Source organism: Globicephala melas, chromosome 5, assembly GCF_963455315.2.
Source record: "Globicephala melas chromosome 5, mGloMel1.2, whole genome shotgun sequence".
In the NCBI taxonomy this organism is placed as follows: domain Eukaryota; kingdom Metazoa; phylum Chordata; class Mammalia; order Artiodactyla; family Delphinidae; genus Globicephala; species Globicephala melas.
The window spans coordinates 35,989,448-36,008,217 of NC_083318.1; the positions used below are offsets into that span (position 1 = coordinate 35,989,448).

The 18,770-nt window shown below is 52.4% G+C and overlaps 1 protein-coding gene across 1 annotated transcript; it reads left to right on the forward strand.

Moving 5' to 3' along the window:
- The first annotated feature begins 975 nt into the window (after positions 1–975).
- LOC115857103 (janus kinase and microtubule-interacting protein 2-like) lies at positions 976–13,015 on the forward strand. The gene is made up of 7 exons (XM_070045510.1): positions 976–1,071; positions 1,815–1,868; positions 2,399–2,464; positions 8,302–8,370; positions 9,773–9,850; positions 12,689–12,892; positions 13,001–13,015. Exons 2-7 carry the CDS (start codon positions 1,836–1,838, stop codon positions 13,013–13,015), a joined length of 465 nt encoding a protein of 154 aa, XP_069901611.1. The 5' UTR covers positions 976–1,071; positions 1,815–1,835.
- Positions 13,016–18,770: the final 5,755 nt, after the last annotated feature.

Below are 18,770 nucleotides of genomic sequence, written 5' to 3' on the forward strand. Positions count from 1 at the left end.
GCATCTGCTTAAGACCTGCCATCTGGTGCTCATCTTGGCTACATTTCTTAGTTGAATGGGTAAAGAAGCCCATTGGTTCTGTAGCTAGGTTCTGCAGGCATGGTCCAAGGCAAGCTTACTTACCATAATTTTGAGAAAATAAAAGCAGTTTGATTTCAAGGTATCATTTGGAAAAGATCTTCTCTGCTGGCTGACCTGTCCATTGCTCAGGGTTTAAAGGCAGCTCTGTGTAGAAAACACATTTGAGACCAGAGTACTATTCTGCTGCTGTATTTTATTTCTGTAAGTAATTGGGCTTCTCCTGTCCTTTTTAAAAACTTGTCACTTTACACATGATTAATGTACTGCTTCTGGGAAAATGCTTGCTCTCCCTCCTGAGTAGTTGAGATTTGACTATTAATCTAAGGCAGAGGTAGAATGATCATTGCAGTGTTAGTGCGGTTCAAAAACAAATTGTGAACAAAGTCAGCAGATTATATTGAAAAAGATGTGAAGCCAGGGTCAGGGTCCTTGCCCTGCCACTCACTCATGTGGGACCTCGGGGGTCTCTGCCTCCCCAGCCTCCTTCTCTTTGTCCACAAAACGGAGGCAGTCATGGCTGCCTCATGGGGTTGTGTGAAGATGAAATGAGATAACGATGATTTCTGTTGAAATTTCACGCGCTTGTTCTTCCCGAGTATTTCATGATGATAGTGTGACTTCCTGAGCTTCCATCAGCAGGTTAACTCAGGACACTCTGCTAACCACTTCTTCCCAGCTGATTAGATTAAGAAGTAACCCCGTGTCCACAGGAGATCCACTGTGGTGCAGACAGGACACAGTCTCCATCAAGATTGTAGCCTGAATGCGTGCTTTCTAGTAACACCTTTGCCAACTGGAATTCGTTGGTTTTTGCTGAGTAACGTGGGAAAATGGCAAGTGGTAAATAATCCAATAAAGTTCTGTTTTTAAACCAAATCTTTTCCCCAGGAGAGAGAGCGGAGGTCGCCAGCATTTAACCTCCAAATCAGCACCTTCCCCGAGAACAACAGCAGCGCCCTCCAGCTGTTCTGTCACCAGGAAGGAGTTAAGGTAGCGTGCCTGGGGGGTGCCCCCGCTCTACTACGGCCACAGCCTGCTCAAACGCTAGGCTCAGCTGGAAAGGGGATCGTGTGCCGGTGCCAGGGGTAGAAATGATTTTAACAAGATACCCCCGTGCCTCCACTATATTTTGAAAGTCAGAGTTCATTATTCCAGTGGGTCACCAAAGGTTACTCTACCTGTACTCATGTTAAAAGAGCAGAGCCTTGGGATGCAGCCTTGAAGGTAACAGCTTGGCTACTTCCCAGCTCTGGCCTGTAACCTCTCTGACCCTCAGTCTCTTCATCTAGGAGAGCTGAGTGGCAACACCCACACCGTGAAGTGGGTGTGACAGTTAAATTAGATAGTGAACATGAAGGGCTCAGTGCAGTGCCCAGAGTGTGCTGAGTATTCTAGAGACAGTAGCTGTGGTCGTTCTAGCAGCTCAGTGTTTGCCGTGACCCTGGAGTCCCGCTAGGCCCGCGGGCACAGAGGGGTCCTTCTGACCCACAGGATTCCGTGAGCCTTTCTAGAAAGCGGTGTTTGTGCTGGCGTAAAACTCAGCCAATACGCAGCAGTTACCAGTCCTCCCTCCCTCCCTGAAGGAACTGCTAAGAGTAACTCTCTGCCCGGCCTTAGGCTCTAAGAGACGAGAAAGGGAGAGGTGTCTTATCGAGGACTGAGGGCTGAGGCCCTAGATTGGTGTGCATGGTCTTTGTAGCTCACACAAAATGAACGTTGGACATCTTTTCCAGGATGTGAATATTTCTGAACTTATGAAGAAATTAGATATCCTTGGCGATAATGGGGTAACTATGAGCGATCGGTTTCCGGTTTCGTGTTCTTGTTTTGATTCGGGTGTACTCTGTGTGGCTTTTGTTTCGTTTCGTTTTAATTTCTTCCTAATTTAAGAGATCTACTAAGTACAATGTAAGGCTTTTGTATGGCCACATTCCTGCGTGGGTGGCTGGGTCCACATCCATCAGAAGTGGGGTTCTGAAGTTAGATCGTCCTGATAGCCCGTGAGTGATAAGGGGGGAGAAAGCCTAAAAATGAATGTCCAGGAAGAAAGTGGAATCAGTCGAGGTTTCTGAAATCAGAAAGTGAGACTTCTGCCTTCTCAAAAGATCAGCTTGAGCGAGGCCCTATTTCTAAAAGGCTCAGTGCCACTACATGAGACATTCCCACCCCGAGGGCCAGTCCTCAGATATGTCACATCTGGTCCCGTCAGTGAGTGGGGCTGACCCTGGGGAGGCCGCTGTCAGCGTTGTGTAGGGCTGACTGTCTGCACGTGATGTGAGATCAGTGTAAAATGCCCTTGCCCATTTTTGTGTTTTAGAATTTGAGAAATGAAGAACAGGTTGCAATAATCCAGGCTGGAACTGTGCTTGCCCTGTGTGAAAAGGTAGAGCCCAGCGGCATTTCTGTCCATACACCGTGTCTGAGCTTCCCGGCACCATACAAGAAACTGTACATTGGCGTCTCGCTTTGTTCTGGAAGCATGGTTCTGGTCTGTCTGTGTCTGCATGCGCACGTGCATGCCTTTTTGTTTTCTGATTAACGTCACTCATACTTACGGTAGAAAACTTAGAGACCGTGAAAGGAAATCAAAACCCCCTTCAAGGAAACCATCTGCGACAGTTGGGCTATTTCCTTCCAGTTTTTTCCCACGCCCTTTTAAAAAACTTGGTCAGGATCATACTTGAGTTTTTAATCCTGCTTCATAAGCTTCCACCATGAGAATGAACGGCCCTGCATCATTCCACCTATAGCCACACGCTCGGTGCTGATTCTTTCGCTGTTAAGATATTGAGGGCGTTTCTGCTCTTTTTTCTATTTACCATCATGCAGCGATGAGCGTCTTTACCCATAAGTTTCTATCTACATATTAAAACACTTCTACAGGATAGAGTCTAGAAGTGGAATCACTGGGCTGATGGGTAAGAGAGTTTTTAAGAGCTTTCATGCTGTCAAACGTTTTCCAGAAAAGTGGTACCAATTCCCCTCTACCTGAGTGTTACCGCTGCCGGTTTCTTGTTCAACAAGGCATATATCACCACTAAGAACTCTGCTGATAGGATAGGCAGAAATTATATGATGTCATTATTTTAATTTTCATTTATTTGAGTGCTAGTGATAATGGATTTTTGTGTATTATCCATTTTCTTCTTTCTTGTGAATCGTAATTACATTCCACTGCCCTTCTTTGTTACTTATTCATTCATACATTAATTCAATCATGCATTCATCTATTCACTTACTTAATACGTATTTGGTCATAACTATGGTTTTTCTTACTGACTTATCTATGTGCTTTACATACTAAATATAATAACTTACTGCCGTATTTATTAAAAATATATCCTGGTTTGCCTTTTCCATTAATTTAGGGTGTTTTAGGCATATCCAACTTGTTAATGTAGTCTGGTCTATAGATCTTTTTCTTTGAAAGCACATGAGTTAAACTTTAAAGTGCTACTTATATCTTGATGAAGTCTTCATGATCTTAATCAGGATTCCTTCCAGAATCTTTGGAAGGGCATTTAAAATATAGTTTTCTTCCCTGAGCACCTGTCCATCCTTCCCCGAGTACAGGGCACTAGACGTTGGTAACAGACTTATGGCAGACCCTTGCTGAGGTCACACAGGTGGTTAAGTGGCGATGCCCACATCACTGCTACTGTCACCTGGCTGAGTCTGTGTCCTCAGGTGGGTCGGGAGATGAGGATGACTCATACCTGGCTGGCTGGTGGCCCCTCAGATACAGGTGATGGTAAGTGTGCATTAGTAAACATCCCTCTCACCAGGAGAGCCAAATGCGACAGCGTAGCCTCCAGGGGGTCACGCAGAGAGCCCAGCAGACACTTCCAGTTTATTCCTCGTTCACGCCAACGTTCACTGAGAACAAGCCTCCCAGCGCCCAGCGCGCCCGGAGGACGTGGCGATGTCAGACCCAGGCCTCCTTCCTTATCCCCCAGAGGCCCCTCCTGGGCTTGCTCTTAGCCCCCCGCAACCCGCCAACTGTAGGGGCTGCTGCAGGCCAGCGCCTTCCTCCCTCTGAGCCGCGAGCCTTGCAGAGCTAGTGTCAGGACTCCAGGACACGGCACTTCTAAACGGGACCGAGCCTCGCTGCCGAGCACCTGGGGCAAGGCTGGGGACTGAGAGGTGTTTGAGCGATGGTTGTGGTCAGTGAGCAAAGAGCAGCGACTGCCAGGGACTCGGGGTGGGGCTGGGGCAGTGGTCCTGGGGAGGGGGCTCTCCCTCTCTCCTGCCCCCAGAGACTCCTGGAGGGGGGCAGACTGTCGGGAATCCCCAGCCCTCTGCCAGTTACCGAGTTCTCCCGCCCCGGGCCCTTCCCGACACTCTCCTCCCCACACCAGGTTCCAGACCCACGGCCTTGGCCCCAGCTCAGGCTTTCAGGGCTCCTCTTCTTCTCCACAACTGTGCAAGGTTAGCAGCACGGGTCCCTGGACACAGAGGACACGGGGCCTGCCTGGCATGCGGCTGCTGTCTGCTTTCACCCTGTCGCCCACCCCGTGCCCACCTGTACCAGCCCCTGCCGGCTGCTGCCTGTCTGCCAATGACCACAGAGCCCTGCCAAGCTGGCTGGCTGGCGCTACGCTCTGCTGCCCTGGCCTGCCAGCTCCTCCCGAAATCCCACAAGGGTGGTGGCAGGAGAAGCGGTGCCCGGCGCTGGCCTTTAGAGGCCCGACTCTGGACCAGGTGAGAGGGGCCCAGTTCCCCATTTGGGACAGTCTGTGGGGACTGGACTTAGACTGGTGTTGCCTCATATCCTCAGGGACACTAGCTCTGCCGCATGTCTGTGATGGAAGGCCCAGTGTTCGGGAGGTGCTGTGTCTCCCCCGTGGAGAGAACTCAGTGCTGAGTGCACCCCCGGAAGAAAAGTGGGTCAACGGGACTCCCCTGGGAGCACCTACAGGACAGCCAGGGTGTCCGACTGTCCGGTTTCCCCAGGATGCATGGGACTTTCAGTGCCGAAACGGGGACAGTTCCAGGCAAACGGGGGCGAGTTGGTCACCCCGGGGCTGATGGGTGCGAAGAAAATCTCGCAGTGGGGCTCAGAGGCCCCTGCGACGTCCTCAGTCAACCCCCCTCAACCAAGTTATACCTCATTTAAAAATTCAGTACTGGTATCTGACTGGCGGTACTGAGGTCCACTTCCATTTTCTACTTAGGAGCACAAGGCTCCTTTCAAGACTCCTTTGAGTCACGAAGTGTGACTCAAACTAGTTCGCATGTCCCTTGGCATTCTTGCTGCAAATGGCATCTTGCCCTGGGCGCTTGCCCTCCTCCCATCACCACCTGGGGAAGCCCTGCTCTGTCTGGAAGGTTCAGAGAAACACATGCCGGCCCATCTCAGCGCCCTCCAGACCCGCCTCTGGTTAGCGGAGTCCAAGATTGGGGACGTCGCCTTGCTGCCTCAACCCAAACACACAGCACACATGCTGAGCAGAGAACATGGGGCGTCAGGGGGACTTACAAGTGATCACAAGTCATGCCTCTGCTCCCTCGAGTTCAAGATCAATCAGAAAGATGGAAGTTTTCAAAAATCCACGCTCTCACTGGTAACAACAGATGAGAAGAGGCAGCTTAGGCCACAGGCAAGCTTTCTAATAGTTGGCCCAGCGTCAAGGCCTTAGGACCCTTCTCTGAAGGGAGGGTTGAGGGTTAGAGGGGGGAGGTTCCCCATTCCCCAGCTCTGAGATCAGGGTCCTGCACCTGTGGGCAAAGTGCCGGTTGGGGCGGAGGTGCACCAGCCACACCTCCCACGAGAGTCCTCTTCCCGTGCCCTGTGGGCTGACTCACTTCTCCCTGAGGGTTTGGGGGCAGGCAGGCACCCTGTCTCCACTCCCCAGGTTCTCACCCCAGAGCGAGGCCCCATAGACATCTGGCCGGACTCCGATAAGAAATCCATGCCCTCACACGCCCAGGAGGCCCAGGGCCAGCATTTTCTGTTCTCACTTTACTCTCCCAGTGGCTGAAGAGGACCTGTCAAGTTTTTTCTTTATGTGCATAATATGCCTGTCAAATCTTTGTTTTTTAACAATGAGAAAAAACTGGACATTTTGTTCTACAAAACCTAAGAGCAGCTTGTAGTGATTCAAAACTGGAATTTTTTTCCCATTTTATTTTATTCATTTTATGACTGCTTGCATTAGGATAGTAAAAAACAAAATATTTTTCATTCCTTGTCAAAAATATGCTTACCTGTTTCTAAGACATTGCACACCGGCTCAGCACCGTCTAAAGCAATGCTGCATTGGGTGCCTGCTTCTGCGGCTGGCTCTGGGGCCGCTCTTGGGGGCCATGCTAACATGGACTTTAGCGGGGAGGCTCTGTGGGCGGAGCTTTATCTAGGCTTGTTCGTTCCCACTATGGAGCCAGAACACACCCCACAGACCTCCAGACCCCTGCATCCTCCTTCCCTAAGCAAACGTCTATTAGGTGCTTGCCTCACGCCAGGCCCTGTGCAGGGTAAGGAAATTTAACAGAACACATCCCATGTCGTGGGAAAAGGGAAACAGCAATCTGTCAGGTGAGTGCTGTGACAGGGGATCCATGGAGGGCACCAGGCCCCACAGACTCAGGAAGCCGGGCAGGCTTCCTGGAGGAGGCGACAGCTAACTCAGGTCCAGAGGCTGAGTAGGTAAAAAGGCCTGGGGCTGAAGCTGGGGATGGGAGAGGTGGTGATGTTCCAGGCAGAGAGAGCAGCATGTGCAAAGGCCCTGAGGTGAGGGAAGGCATGGCTGGTCCCCCAGCCATTGTCAGGAGCGATGGGATCTCCTTGGGGAGGCTTTCAGTGGGAGCAGGGAAGGTCCATGAGAGATGCTAAGTGTTTGGAGAGAACACGCTGGCTGGTAGGCAGAAGGGGATTTGGGGTCCGACGTGAGCCTGAGGGCTGAGAGGGGGCCTGCGCTGGGTGGTGGTTGTGGAGTGTGGTGGGTGGGGTTTTGAAACGGGAGGGGGTAGAACCAACGTTTGGGAAGTGAAGGGGGAGGAGCCGTGGCTGCTCCCAGTTCCTCAGTCAAGGTGAGCTGGGGCTCTTCCCGTTCGAGGGAAGCCCTTTCTCAGGGAGCTTGAGGCATCGGGGTGTGGGGGGCAGATCTGGGCTGGAGGGGGACGTTTCAGAGAGGGAGAGAGCATAGGGGAGGGTGGAACCCCCAGGGGAGTGCTGAGGAGAGGGGATGGGCAAGGGTGGGGCCTTTGAAAAGGGCGCCAAGAGTCCAGGACGGGCAGCCGCAGCCAGAGGAGGAGGAGGAAGCGTCTGGGCCGTCGGGAAGGGGTGCGTCCACAGCTGGGCAGCAGGCAGGCCCACGGCAGGGAGGTCGTCCGATGGCTTTAGCAGCGAGGAGGTTGAATATACACATTTATACATGTTGTCAAACTGACACCCCTAAAACCTAAAACGTCCCCACAGGGCATTAGCCAGGTGTGTGGACCTCCCACCGTGTCTCAGGTGGGCTCCTCGAAAGAGACACCCATGTGCCTACACCTGAGGAACAGCGGCTCGCCTCCTGCTCACCCCCTCCCAGACCTGAGAACAGGCAGACGGACCCCCATCACCAGCCCATGGCAGGTGCCCCCGCCCGTGCTCTCAGGCCCTCACACCCTGCACGGCCAGACCCCCTTTCACGCCTGCACCCCGTGGTGCCCCCAGCTGCTCAGACATGCCCCAGTGGCTGCAGGGGTGCAGTCCCGCAGGCTGGGTTCGAAATCCCCACTTCTCACCTGTGTGACCTTGGACAAGTGACTTAACTCAGCTGCCATGTCTTCACCTGCTAAATGGGGAGATGCTGCCTTCTCCATGGGGTGGTCATGAGGGGGCCGGACGAGGTCCCAGGCGTGAAGCCGCCAGCACAGCGCTCGGCAGGGTAGAACCCAGGGAGGCTCGCCCGCCTGGCTGCGGGGATCGCAGGGCACACACTCGCAGCCTTCCACATGTATCCACCACGCACACCCACAACCTCCCCCACTTACAGGCTTGCCTGGGCTCACACCCCACACCTACCTGCATGCACGTACGCACGTGTGTGTACCCACGATCCCTGTGCTAACATCTGTCGAAGCTGAAACATCGGGATGGACTTGGAAATTCCATTTCGAGGACCACCTTGGGACATGATGGGGACCCTCTCCGGGCCAGGAGCCTCCTCTTGGAGGACGGCCCCCAGGGAGCTCTTGTTCTCACTAGCTGCGCGCTCTGTCCCTGCTGTTTTCCAGTGGCTGAAGCAAATAGAGGGAACGGAGGCGGCCCTGACCCAGAAGATGCTAGACTTGGAGAAAGAGAAGGTAAGAGATGCAACCCCCTAGGAGGAAGGAGGGTTGACAGCTCAGAGAATTCGCTTCCCAGGAAGGCTTGGCGTGTGTTTCGTATTGATTTGCAATGCATTGCTAAATTTTGCTTTTGCTCTCGTGGCTGTTCTGTGTAAGTATCATCCGTTCACTCAGTTATTCACTTGATACATATTTTTGGAGCCTCTGCTATCCTGGACACTATGTCAGGATTAGGGGTTCAGTAATGAATAGCGGGGTCCCTGCCTTGTCTAGCCTGCAAGCCCTTGGGGGTGTATGCGCGGGAGCTGGCAGCGGCAGCGTCGTGTGGGAACATTAGGGGAGGCACTTTGGTGGTAGGGGGGCACATGGACCAGGGGCTCAGGCACACCAAGGTGGAGCTCCAGGCTTCACTTGCCCCTTCTTGGCCATGAGTTTGGGAGAGACACACTGGACTTTGCTTCCTCATTGCTAATGGGGTTTCCTATCTCCGCCTCGCTGGGCCATAGGGATGAGAGATACTGGACACATGGCCCGTTTTCACGGTGTGCTTGGCACACGCGGTACCTGATAAACAGTGATGCCAGCTCTTCACCAGGTGCCGTGAGTGTACAGCGGGATCCATCTTCCCCAGCCTGGGGATGTCAGAGAAGTCTTCCCAGAAGAGAGGGTTCTTGAGCCTTCAAAGACCAAATCGAGTTTTCTAAGTAGAAATGAGAGGGGAAGGACCAAGGAAGAGCCTAAGGCCTGGAAGCAGCGTGTTGGGTGGGAAGAGCCCTGGGCTGAATCACCAGGCCTGGGTGTCTAGTCTCACCTCTGTCACCAGTGAACTGTGGCATCTAGGGCAAGGCACTGGTCCTCTCTGGCCCTCTGTTTCCTCCTCTATAAAATCAAGTGGCTGCAACTGCTGAGCTCTAAACCTGAAACCCTCCGATCAGTAATAAAAAAGAGATTTGGGTTTCGGAAAGATCACGCTTTCAGGGACTGAGCGACCAGAGAGTGGGGAGGATGCGTGCAGCAGTGAGAGTAATCAGGAGGTGGGTGATGCCACTGGTGTGGGGAGGAAGAGCCACATCTGAGAACCAGCCGCATCCAGGGTCCACCGGGATGTGACAGGAGGAATCGAGAAAGATTCCTGTAGCCCGGGGCGTGGGAACCAGGTCAGACACCTGAGAGGAAGGAAGCTGGGAGGAGTTCGGACAGGCTTGATCAAGGCTCCTGGGCCAGCGAGGCTCCTGCTGGGGATTCACGCAGGAGCAAGCAGGGCAGACCTGACATCCCTTCTCACCCAAGCACCTGGCAGGTCCCCAACTCGGTGGGACCGTCACTGTCCATCAAATGTGAGAAGGTTGGCTCTGAAGAGCTGCCCGGTGATGGGTTCTCACACTGACCTTGACCTTGGGCACCTGCTCTTTTTCAGGACCTATTCAGCAGGCAGAAGGGCTACCTGGAGGAGGAGCTAGACTACCGGAAGCAAGCCCTCGACCAGGCTTACCTGGTAGGACTGGAAGTGGGTTGCATGTTCTGATTCTTTAGACTCAACATTACAGGCTGCTCTTCCTTTTGGGGCTGACGGCACATTTGGGGTCCTTGAAATGCCGCGTGGCGCGATACCGATGCCATCTCCACATTTCGACTGGTTTCAACCCGAATGACCATACAGATAAATTGTCACTTTTTCCAAATCAGTCATGATTTTTCAAAAACATTTAGTTAGCTTGGTGGTTTCTTTGGGCATACTTATTCAGTTCTAGTAATCATTGGAGATGAAGGAAAAGAAACTTTCTGCTTATTAATATTTCTTATTAATATTTATTTATGCTTAAAGCCCAGAGCAAGTTTTCCCCTAAATAGCAAAAAGAGACAGTCACAGAGGAACAAAGGTAAAGCCATGAGTGGAGGGTGGGTGATGATCAGAACAAGAATTACTTGTTGTGAGGTCCTGTGCAGCATTGCGCCTGGGTCACAGAACTGGTTCTGGACTTACTGGTGATGAACATGAGGTGGGACCATGCTCAGGTTCATATGGCTTTGAGGGGGCATTTCCAGGATGTCCCCACAGCAGAGCGCACTTGGAGTTCAACATCGCTCTTGCAGGAAGAAGCAGTGAGTATATAGAGTCTGGAGCAAGGCTTTGCTCAGGTCATTTGTAGCTAACATCATTTTACAAAGTGGGTTTGTACCTAAGCAATGCAGAATCAATGACTAAAAGTCCCCGTCTCCATGAAGACAGAGAGTAGGACGCTGGGCTTAGCACAGGTGGGAGATTCTGGACGTGAAGGCTGGTCCACCTCGCTGCGACCCTCGAGCCTTTGTATCCAGGCTCTGAGGCTTGAATCCCCAGGGCAGGGGGCAGCAGATGGAGGGGGGCAGCAGATGGAGAAGGTCAGGACGGTTTGAGCCTCACCAAGAAGTGGCATTTTCCCATTCGGTTCTTACTTCTGGGCACGTGCTGTTAAGGGCAATTTAGAAATGAAAACATACTCATCCTTTTCTTCCCTCTTTCACTTTTTTGGGTTTTCCTTGATTCTGTCCATTCTCCGTCCTTTTGCAAGCGCCCTTTGCTGCTGCACTATACACCACCTCTGTCCTTCCCTGGCCTTCCCCAGAAAGTTCTGAGGAATATGATTTCAGGAGATAACGTAGAAACGCATGGCCCCAAAAGGAGGGAGAGGCTGCCGGAGAGTAAGTTTGGAAAACTCTGAGGACTTCTTGGGTCCTAAAGGATGGGCTGAGACTTCAAGAGGAACAGAGCAAGCCATGTCCAAGTTCAGTGGTTCTTGGGGCCCTCTTTCAAGGGACATCTTGCAAGACTGGTGTTTCCCAACGCACTTTGGAAAACTTGGTGTCTGCCTTTGGCTCTCTAAGTGCCATGTGCAGAAAGGCCCTTGGGGACTCTGAGTCCAGGTTCCACAGAGGAGGCCCCTGGGCGTGCTGATCCTGCCACCGGGTAGAAATGACATTCTTACCCAAAGAATATTCCAAAGCCTCAAGTGGGCTTTCGGGCACATGACGAGATTGGAGCTGTGATCAGCGCTCAGCTGATCTGAACGGTCAGGGAAGAAAAGTCCCCAGAGGGTGGCAGTGCCGTGGCCGCGGGCAGAAGGGAGGACAGCAGGTGCCAAAGTCACACCTGTGTTCCTTTGTCGTTGAGCTGAGTGAGATGGTGCAAGGCCACAGTGGAGCTTCCAGAATTGGATGGTGGGGTCCTGGCTGGAAGCTGGCCATATGCAGGTCTCCTAGGAGCCCAGCTGCTGCAGGAGGAGGGGGCGGCCAGCAGGCACAGGCAAGCTCCGACTCCACGTGGATCCCTTGGCTGTGTCAGCAGACAGATTCCCACCTTCTAGTTTCCCAGGGGCGACGACTAGGGTCAGGACAGGGGAATTTGATGCCTGCTGGCTAAGATCGGTCTGATGGGCCTGGAATTCCCTTGCGGGGGAGGTTAGCACAGCCATGCTGAAGCCGGGGAGGCTGCAGGAGCAGGTGGCCACAGGCACAGAGGGCCACCCGTGTGGACCCACTGCTTCAAACCTCCTCCTGTGTCTTCATAGCAATTACCATTAAAATGGGTGATTGGTCTATAGCGTCTTTGGAAGAGAAAGAGCTGTTCCTAGCAAGGGACGTGGGCGGGGATTTAGGATGGCAGAGAAGGAGATACTTCTCTCTTCTGTCCCTAGATATTCCCATGAGGTAAATGTATTTAAGTGTCTCGCCGTGAGGCTGAAAAGAAATAACTTCCTCTCATGATGAAAACTCTGAGCTTTCACAAGGATCTCCTCCCCTGGCTACTAGTCTCCCATGTGCTCTGCTAACCAGGGGTGTCTTGCTTTTCAGGGGGAGGAGAGAGCAATGAGGACACTGTCCCCATTTGCTTGGGGTTGAAATTGCTTTTCTAACTAGGCAGCTGAATGCCAAGTGCGTGCCATTTGGGACACATTTTCCACGCTACTCGAGATAAAAGGCGAGATTTGTTCCCAAGCTGGGGGCAGTAAATTGGAAGCCAAAGACAAAAATAAAGGCCAGTTGAGTCAAACCTCTCTTTGAATCACACATCTTAAGGGGCGGTTCTTATTGCCCTAGTCCCCTCCTGTACAGAGCACGGTGTCTTGATTGAACAGAGTTAAGAAGTGTTCTCAAAACCGAGTGCACAGGGCTGAAAGGGGCTCCCTCGCCCCCATGGCCACCCCTGAGACCGCTGGCCGCTCTGCTCGGCCCCTGCATGCCTCCCCTCCCTGCCCAAGATCCCCCAGCTGGGCCTCGCTCGGCTGCAGTGTCCTAGGGGTTCCCGTCCACCCACCTGTGACCTCCCACTGTCTGTGTGATTTGGGCCGCTCAGAAAATCCAGGAGCTGGAGGCCACGCTGTACGATGCACTGCAGCAGGAGCCGGGGCGGCGGGCCAGCGAGGCGCTGAGCGAGGGCCAGCGGGAGGACCTGCAGGCCGCCGTGGAGAAGCTGCGCAGGCAGATCCTGCGGCAGAGCCGGGAGTTTGACAGCCAGATCCTGCGGGAGCGCATGGAGCTGCTGCAGCAGGCCCAGCAGGTAGGGGCAGGGGCCCAGCTGGGCGCCACTGGCCACCATTGGCCACCATCCCCGCTCCTCCACCCCTCCTGTACCCTGTCGGCACACTGACACCTCTGACGGGCACAGTCGTTGGAGAGCTAGCAGGAAATCAAGTTTCCGTGAAGCAGGGAGGTCTTCCCGTGGACGCCCTCATAGCCCACAGGTGAATCCTCAGTGATGGGGAGGCGCGGGGCTCTCGGGCCCACTATACCGCCAACTGTTTCTAATCACACACTTAAACAACACAGTCCCCGCCCCAGCTAAATGGTAACACAAACCAAAGCAAGGCATCCCCTCTTCCTCCGGCATTTGTGTTCTGTTTAAACTCAGGTTCTTGTAACCAGGAGGCGCGGGCTGGACGGTTTGCTCTGGGGCTGATCTTGTGATGACGGCTACTTTGAGGACTGGACCTGTAGGCTGTATTAGTTGTTACCTCTGTATTCCTAAATGCGTTTGGAGTCCTGTGTGAACGTCATGTGCTGCCGAGCGCACGGGGACCAGCTTCCCGGGACTCGTGAGGGGGACAAAGATGAGGATGCAGCAGTCGCTCTGGCATGCATTGGGCACGCACTGTTTTAGATCCTTTACCTCACGGCACTCCTGCAGGTGGGATGATTATGTCCATTTTCCTGGTGAGAAAACTGAGGCTCAGGAAGGTTTACTCACGTGCCTAAAGGTCACACAGCTCATAAGGAATCCTGTCTGTGAGGAAGGATCTAGATAACCAGTGGGGGTCGGTGTCACAGAAGGAGAGAGTCAGAGACAGAGAATTGGAAGAAGGAGCAGGTAGAGAGCTGTGTCCGAAGCAGCAGAAGCCCCCATTAGGACTGAGAAGCCAAGATCCCTGGTGGGTTTGGAAGGGGTGTGGGGGGCACAGCCGACTGCATTCGGTTGAGGACTGAAAGGACCGTGATGAAGGGGGAAAGGGTAACTGGAGGTTATGATGGTGAACTCTTCATTCCACACTTGATTTGGGTGAGAGGACTTCGGGCATCCCCCACGACCCTCCACCTGGGCTCCCGCACTGCCCCGTCTGTGCCAGTGTGATCTTCTCGCCAGCTCCTGAGTGACCTGGCTCTGATGGGCATAGCTCCTGAGCTGGTATGATGTCTGGCACATGCTAGGAATGCTGGGGACACCAGGAGGAAGAGGATGGAGATGGAGGGGAGAGAAGGGAAAAGCATGGAGGGGGTGTGACAAGGACACTGTCACTGAACCATCTCTGTTATGGTCACATCGCTAATGAAAAGTCCCCTGAGGTGGCCGCACCCCAGCGGGACAGATCCCGAGCATCTAGCGTGACTGAGGCTCTTCAGTCGGTGCACACAGAGTGCTGGGGGTATGGGGAGGTCCCTTCCCAGGGCAAGCTGTGAAGGTCCCGACAGAGGGCCCAGCTGAGCCAGGTTTTGAAGGTAAATAGGAAGAAGCCAGGTGGCCATTGGGGGAGCAGTGTTTCAGGCAGCAGCAGAGCAGGGGTGGTCAGCTGGAGTAGCAGTGGTTTAAAAAACAGACCCTGGGACAAGACAGCCTGGCTTTGAACCCTGTTTTCCCACTTATTGGCTGTGTGGCTTTGGACAAGTGACTTAACCTCTCTGGGTCTCACTTTCCTGAGATGGTAATAATGCCTACTCACTGGGATGCTGTAAGGTTTAAGTGAACTATTACATGGAAAGTGCTCTCAGTAAGTGTAGGCAGCGTTATTATTGCCAAGTGTAGGCTGTGAGTAGGTGTAGCAGGACCAGGACCAGACCAGGCTAAGAGCTGGATGCTGGATTAGCTAATGCCCAGCACTGGGTGTCGTTTGCAGGACTTGCCAACTGAGTGTGAATGAAGGGGTTGATTTCATGTTCAGCAAATCCAGCTCAAAGCAGAGCATTTGTGTATTTGAACCAAAAAGTCATTACCCACCTGAGGATCCAGATCTCACGAAGGTGCTGGTTACAGTCTAAGTCCAGAAAGTGTGATGGAGGGGCCAGTGAGCACACCCTAAACCCAAAGGGCAATGCCACATGTGGCCGTGACTCCCTGAAAAGCACCATGTCCCACATACGAAGAGAAAAAGGGACTCAGGTGATTAAAAAAAAAGCAACAGAAAGCGAGCCATGCTGGCTGTGTGGTCGATTGAGGACTAGTCTCCCTTAAAGAAGAAAATCATTTCAAATACAAGTGTTTTGGAGTGTTTGTGTAAGATCGTATGGGACCAATCACTTCCTTTTCATTTCTCTTGACCTACCTAGTAAATTGCATGTACCTAAGCATGGGGAAAGTTGACTTAGAGCGTGACCCAGGGCTGGGAGCTGCTTTTCCTTTATCTCTGGAACATTTTCAAATCAGTTGAGAATTCTGCTGAGGGTAAATGGTAGATACCCTTCCTCCCACCGAAAATGCCCTCACTCTCATTAATATGCACTGATAGGCGTCTGTCAGCCAATACCAATGACAGATGATATATCACTCTGAGGCATTAGTGAGGTAGGACATGCAAATCAGTTAGTGAGCGCCTGGTGCCTGGGAGGTGTCTAGTAAAAGGAGGACTCTCTTTATATAATTACAAACGTGGATGTTGACACCCGAGGCCGCGTTCTGTTCTGTCCACCCTGGCTACTCAAAGTGTGGTCCATGGAGCATCTCCTGGGAGCTCTTAGAAATGCAGACTCTCAGTGCCCACCCCAGACCTACTGAATAGGATTCTGTGTCTACAAGATTCCCAGGAGATTTCTGTGCAAGTTAAGTTGTTAAATGCTAGTTAGTCTGAGAGATACATGGCTGTGAGTTAGAGAGGGGTGTAAGTGTCTGTATTAGTTTACTTGGGCTGCCATAGCAAAATACTACAGACTGCATGGCTTAAACAACAGAGGTTAGATGTCCAAAATCAAGGCCTGGCTGATTGGGTTGCTGGGGAAGGCTCTTTTCCTGGTTTGCAGACAGCCACCTTCTCTCTGTGACCCCCACATGGCAAGGGGGATGCGGGGGGCAGATTGGGGCAAAGATGGGAGGGAGAGAGATTGTCCTTTTGTTATAAGACCACCAATCCTACCAGATTAGGGTCCCACCTATGACCTTATTAGGGCTTCAACATAAGAATTTAGAGGGGTCACAATTCCGTCCATAGCAGGTTTCCCGTTACATTTTTGGCTTTGTAAGGAAATGAGTTCTCATGCCTTCTTCCCTGACTCAGCTCAGGTGAGCCCCTCCTCCATCACATCATGCCACAGAATCCAGGGGAACGGTTCCACCTCCTCCCTTCTCTGGGCTCAGCTCCGGAACTGTCAGCAAGGCTACGCCCTCCTGGCCTCCTGTTCTTCGTGGGTGGTTCGGAGCAACTCTAGCTCCAGGCTTTGTCTTAAGGGTCCTGTGTCACCCTGTAGGCAGAAATGCTTGGCCAAACTCTCCCAGTGTGGCACAGATGTAACCGATGATGCCATGACGTTCACAGATTCTTGCTCCCCCCTCTCCCAGCCCAGCATCACACGTGTAATAGCAGCAGGAAGCAGGAGCCCCAGGCAGCATCTCAGTGCCTTTGCAAAAGATGCTCAGAGTTCAGAGTACATCTGTTTTACTGGGTGTTTCCTTTAAAGGGATGGGCTGGATTTGGTTCATCCAGGTGATGCCAGGGTAGAGAGACTTTCCTTACAACAAGCCCCGTGACAGCGTGATGCTGGGGACAGAGAGACCCTCCTGTCTTGAGCTTTCATTCAACAGCGTATCACTGGGCACCAGTCATGTGCTGGGCACAGGTCTGGCCGCTGGAGATGGAGCAGTGGGCAAAGTTCCTGCTTTCCTGGGGGGTGTCTTTTCATATCTCACTGAAGGGAAACAGGCAACATGCCTGTAGATATCAGAAACGGTGAGACTTGAGGCTAAAATGATGTGAGAGGTGAGCCATTCAGCTATTTGAAGAAAGAACAGCAAGTACAAAGGCCCTGAGGTGGGAACAGGCTTATTATGCTGGAGAAAATGTTTACATTGTTCATCAGCTGTAGTTTTCAAAAGCAGTTCCCACCACATACAGAATTTTTAAAAGAGACCATCAACCCGAAACAATAGTTGTAATGAGCATTGTTAAAACCCCAGTTTGTAGAGTATCACATGACTTGTAAAACTCTTGGCTATCTAAGTGTTTGACCCAGTTTAATTGATGGGAAACAGAGGCCCAGGGGCCAAAACAACTTGATTAAGGCCAACCCACCTTTAGGAAGCAGTGGCCATTGCGCTAGGGGCCAGTTCTGAGTTCACGTCATACTAATTCCCTGAGGTTTACTACTTGTTTTTGGCAAGTGTTTGTCCTGAATTTGATAGTCTCCAGAAATCTGGCATTAAAAAAAAATAATTTTGAAGAAGCCACATTTCCAATGGGAGAAGGGCGTTAGGAGCCTGAGAATTTCAAACATGCATCCCAGTGATTTTTTTTCCCTCCAGGAACATAAAAACAGCATTTTAAAGCTTCGAATGGAGAGCTACGATGTGGCATTAGTAGCACAGGGTCTTGGGTCAGACAGGTCTGGATTCAAATCCCCCCGGCCCCACCCAGCGTAACCTGAGACAAGGTACTTCAGCTCTGTGAGCCTCTGGTGGGTGTCCTCATCTGCAGAATGGGGACACTGCCAGCACACATCTCAAGGGTTGAGGTCAATGGAGAATTTCTGTGAAGCATTTGGAAGAGAACCCACCATGAATTAAGCCCTGGACAGATGTCAGCTCCTACCCGCTGCCCTGGGCCTTTCCCACCCAGCCTGGCCTCCACTGTAGGTTCTGTCACTCACAGTAACAAGACCCCTGCTGGAGTCCCCAGCACATGCTGGTCAGGCAAGTGTGGTCCAGGCTGTGCTCCAGGACTGGGAAGAGGGAGAGTGAGATGCCCTTGGCCTTGTAGAGCTCACACCTGGTATAGTGAACACAGAGGCAGGCCCTGGGCAGGGGGTGGCCGTGCCGGGGGTTGGGGGGTGCTGGGAGCCAGGGAGAGACCTGCTGGTGGGGGGGACCTCGACATGTACACCTGAGGGTAGGAAGGAATGGGCCCTGCCCAAAACCCCCCAAGTCTTCCCTTCATTCTTGGAAGAAGATCCCAGGTGTGTGCGCTCTGGCCCTGTGTCACCCCAGCCCTTGTGCCCAGATCCAGCCTTGCATCTGCTGTCTCCCTGCTGGGGACACATTCCTCAAATGTCACCCGAGAGCGGCTGCCCCATGGTCTTGCTTAACCAGCTGCTCCCCTGATTGACTTTTCTTCCTGTCACTTCTCACTACCTGGTCTTTGCTGACTGTCTCCCCACGAGGCTCTGAGGGCCGGGGAGCTGCCGTGTCCCAGTGCCCAGAACAATGCTGAGTGCAAGCACAGCACAGAGGCACAACACAGCACGCACAACACACAGCACACACAACACAACACAGCACACACACACAACACGGCACAGCACACACAATGCACAACACAGTACATATAACACAAGCACACACAACACAACACAGCATACACAACATGGCACAGCACACACAATGCACAACACAATACATGTAGCACACACAACACAACACAGCATACGCAACACAACACGGCACAGCACACACAATGCACAACACAGTACATATAACACACAACTTACAGCACACACAACACAGCATACGCAACAGGGCACAGCACACACAATGCACAACACAATACATATAACACACAGCACACACAGCACAGCATACGCAACACAACACAGTAAATATAACACACAACTCACAGCACACACAACACAGCACACACACACAACACGGCACAGCACACACAACACAATACATATAACACACAACTCACAGCACACACAACATAACACAGCATACACAACACAACATGGCACAGCACACACAACAC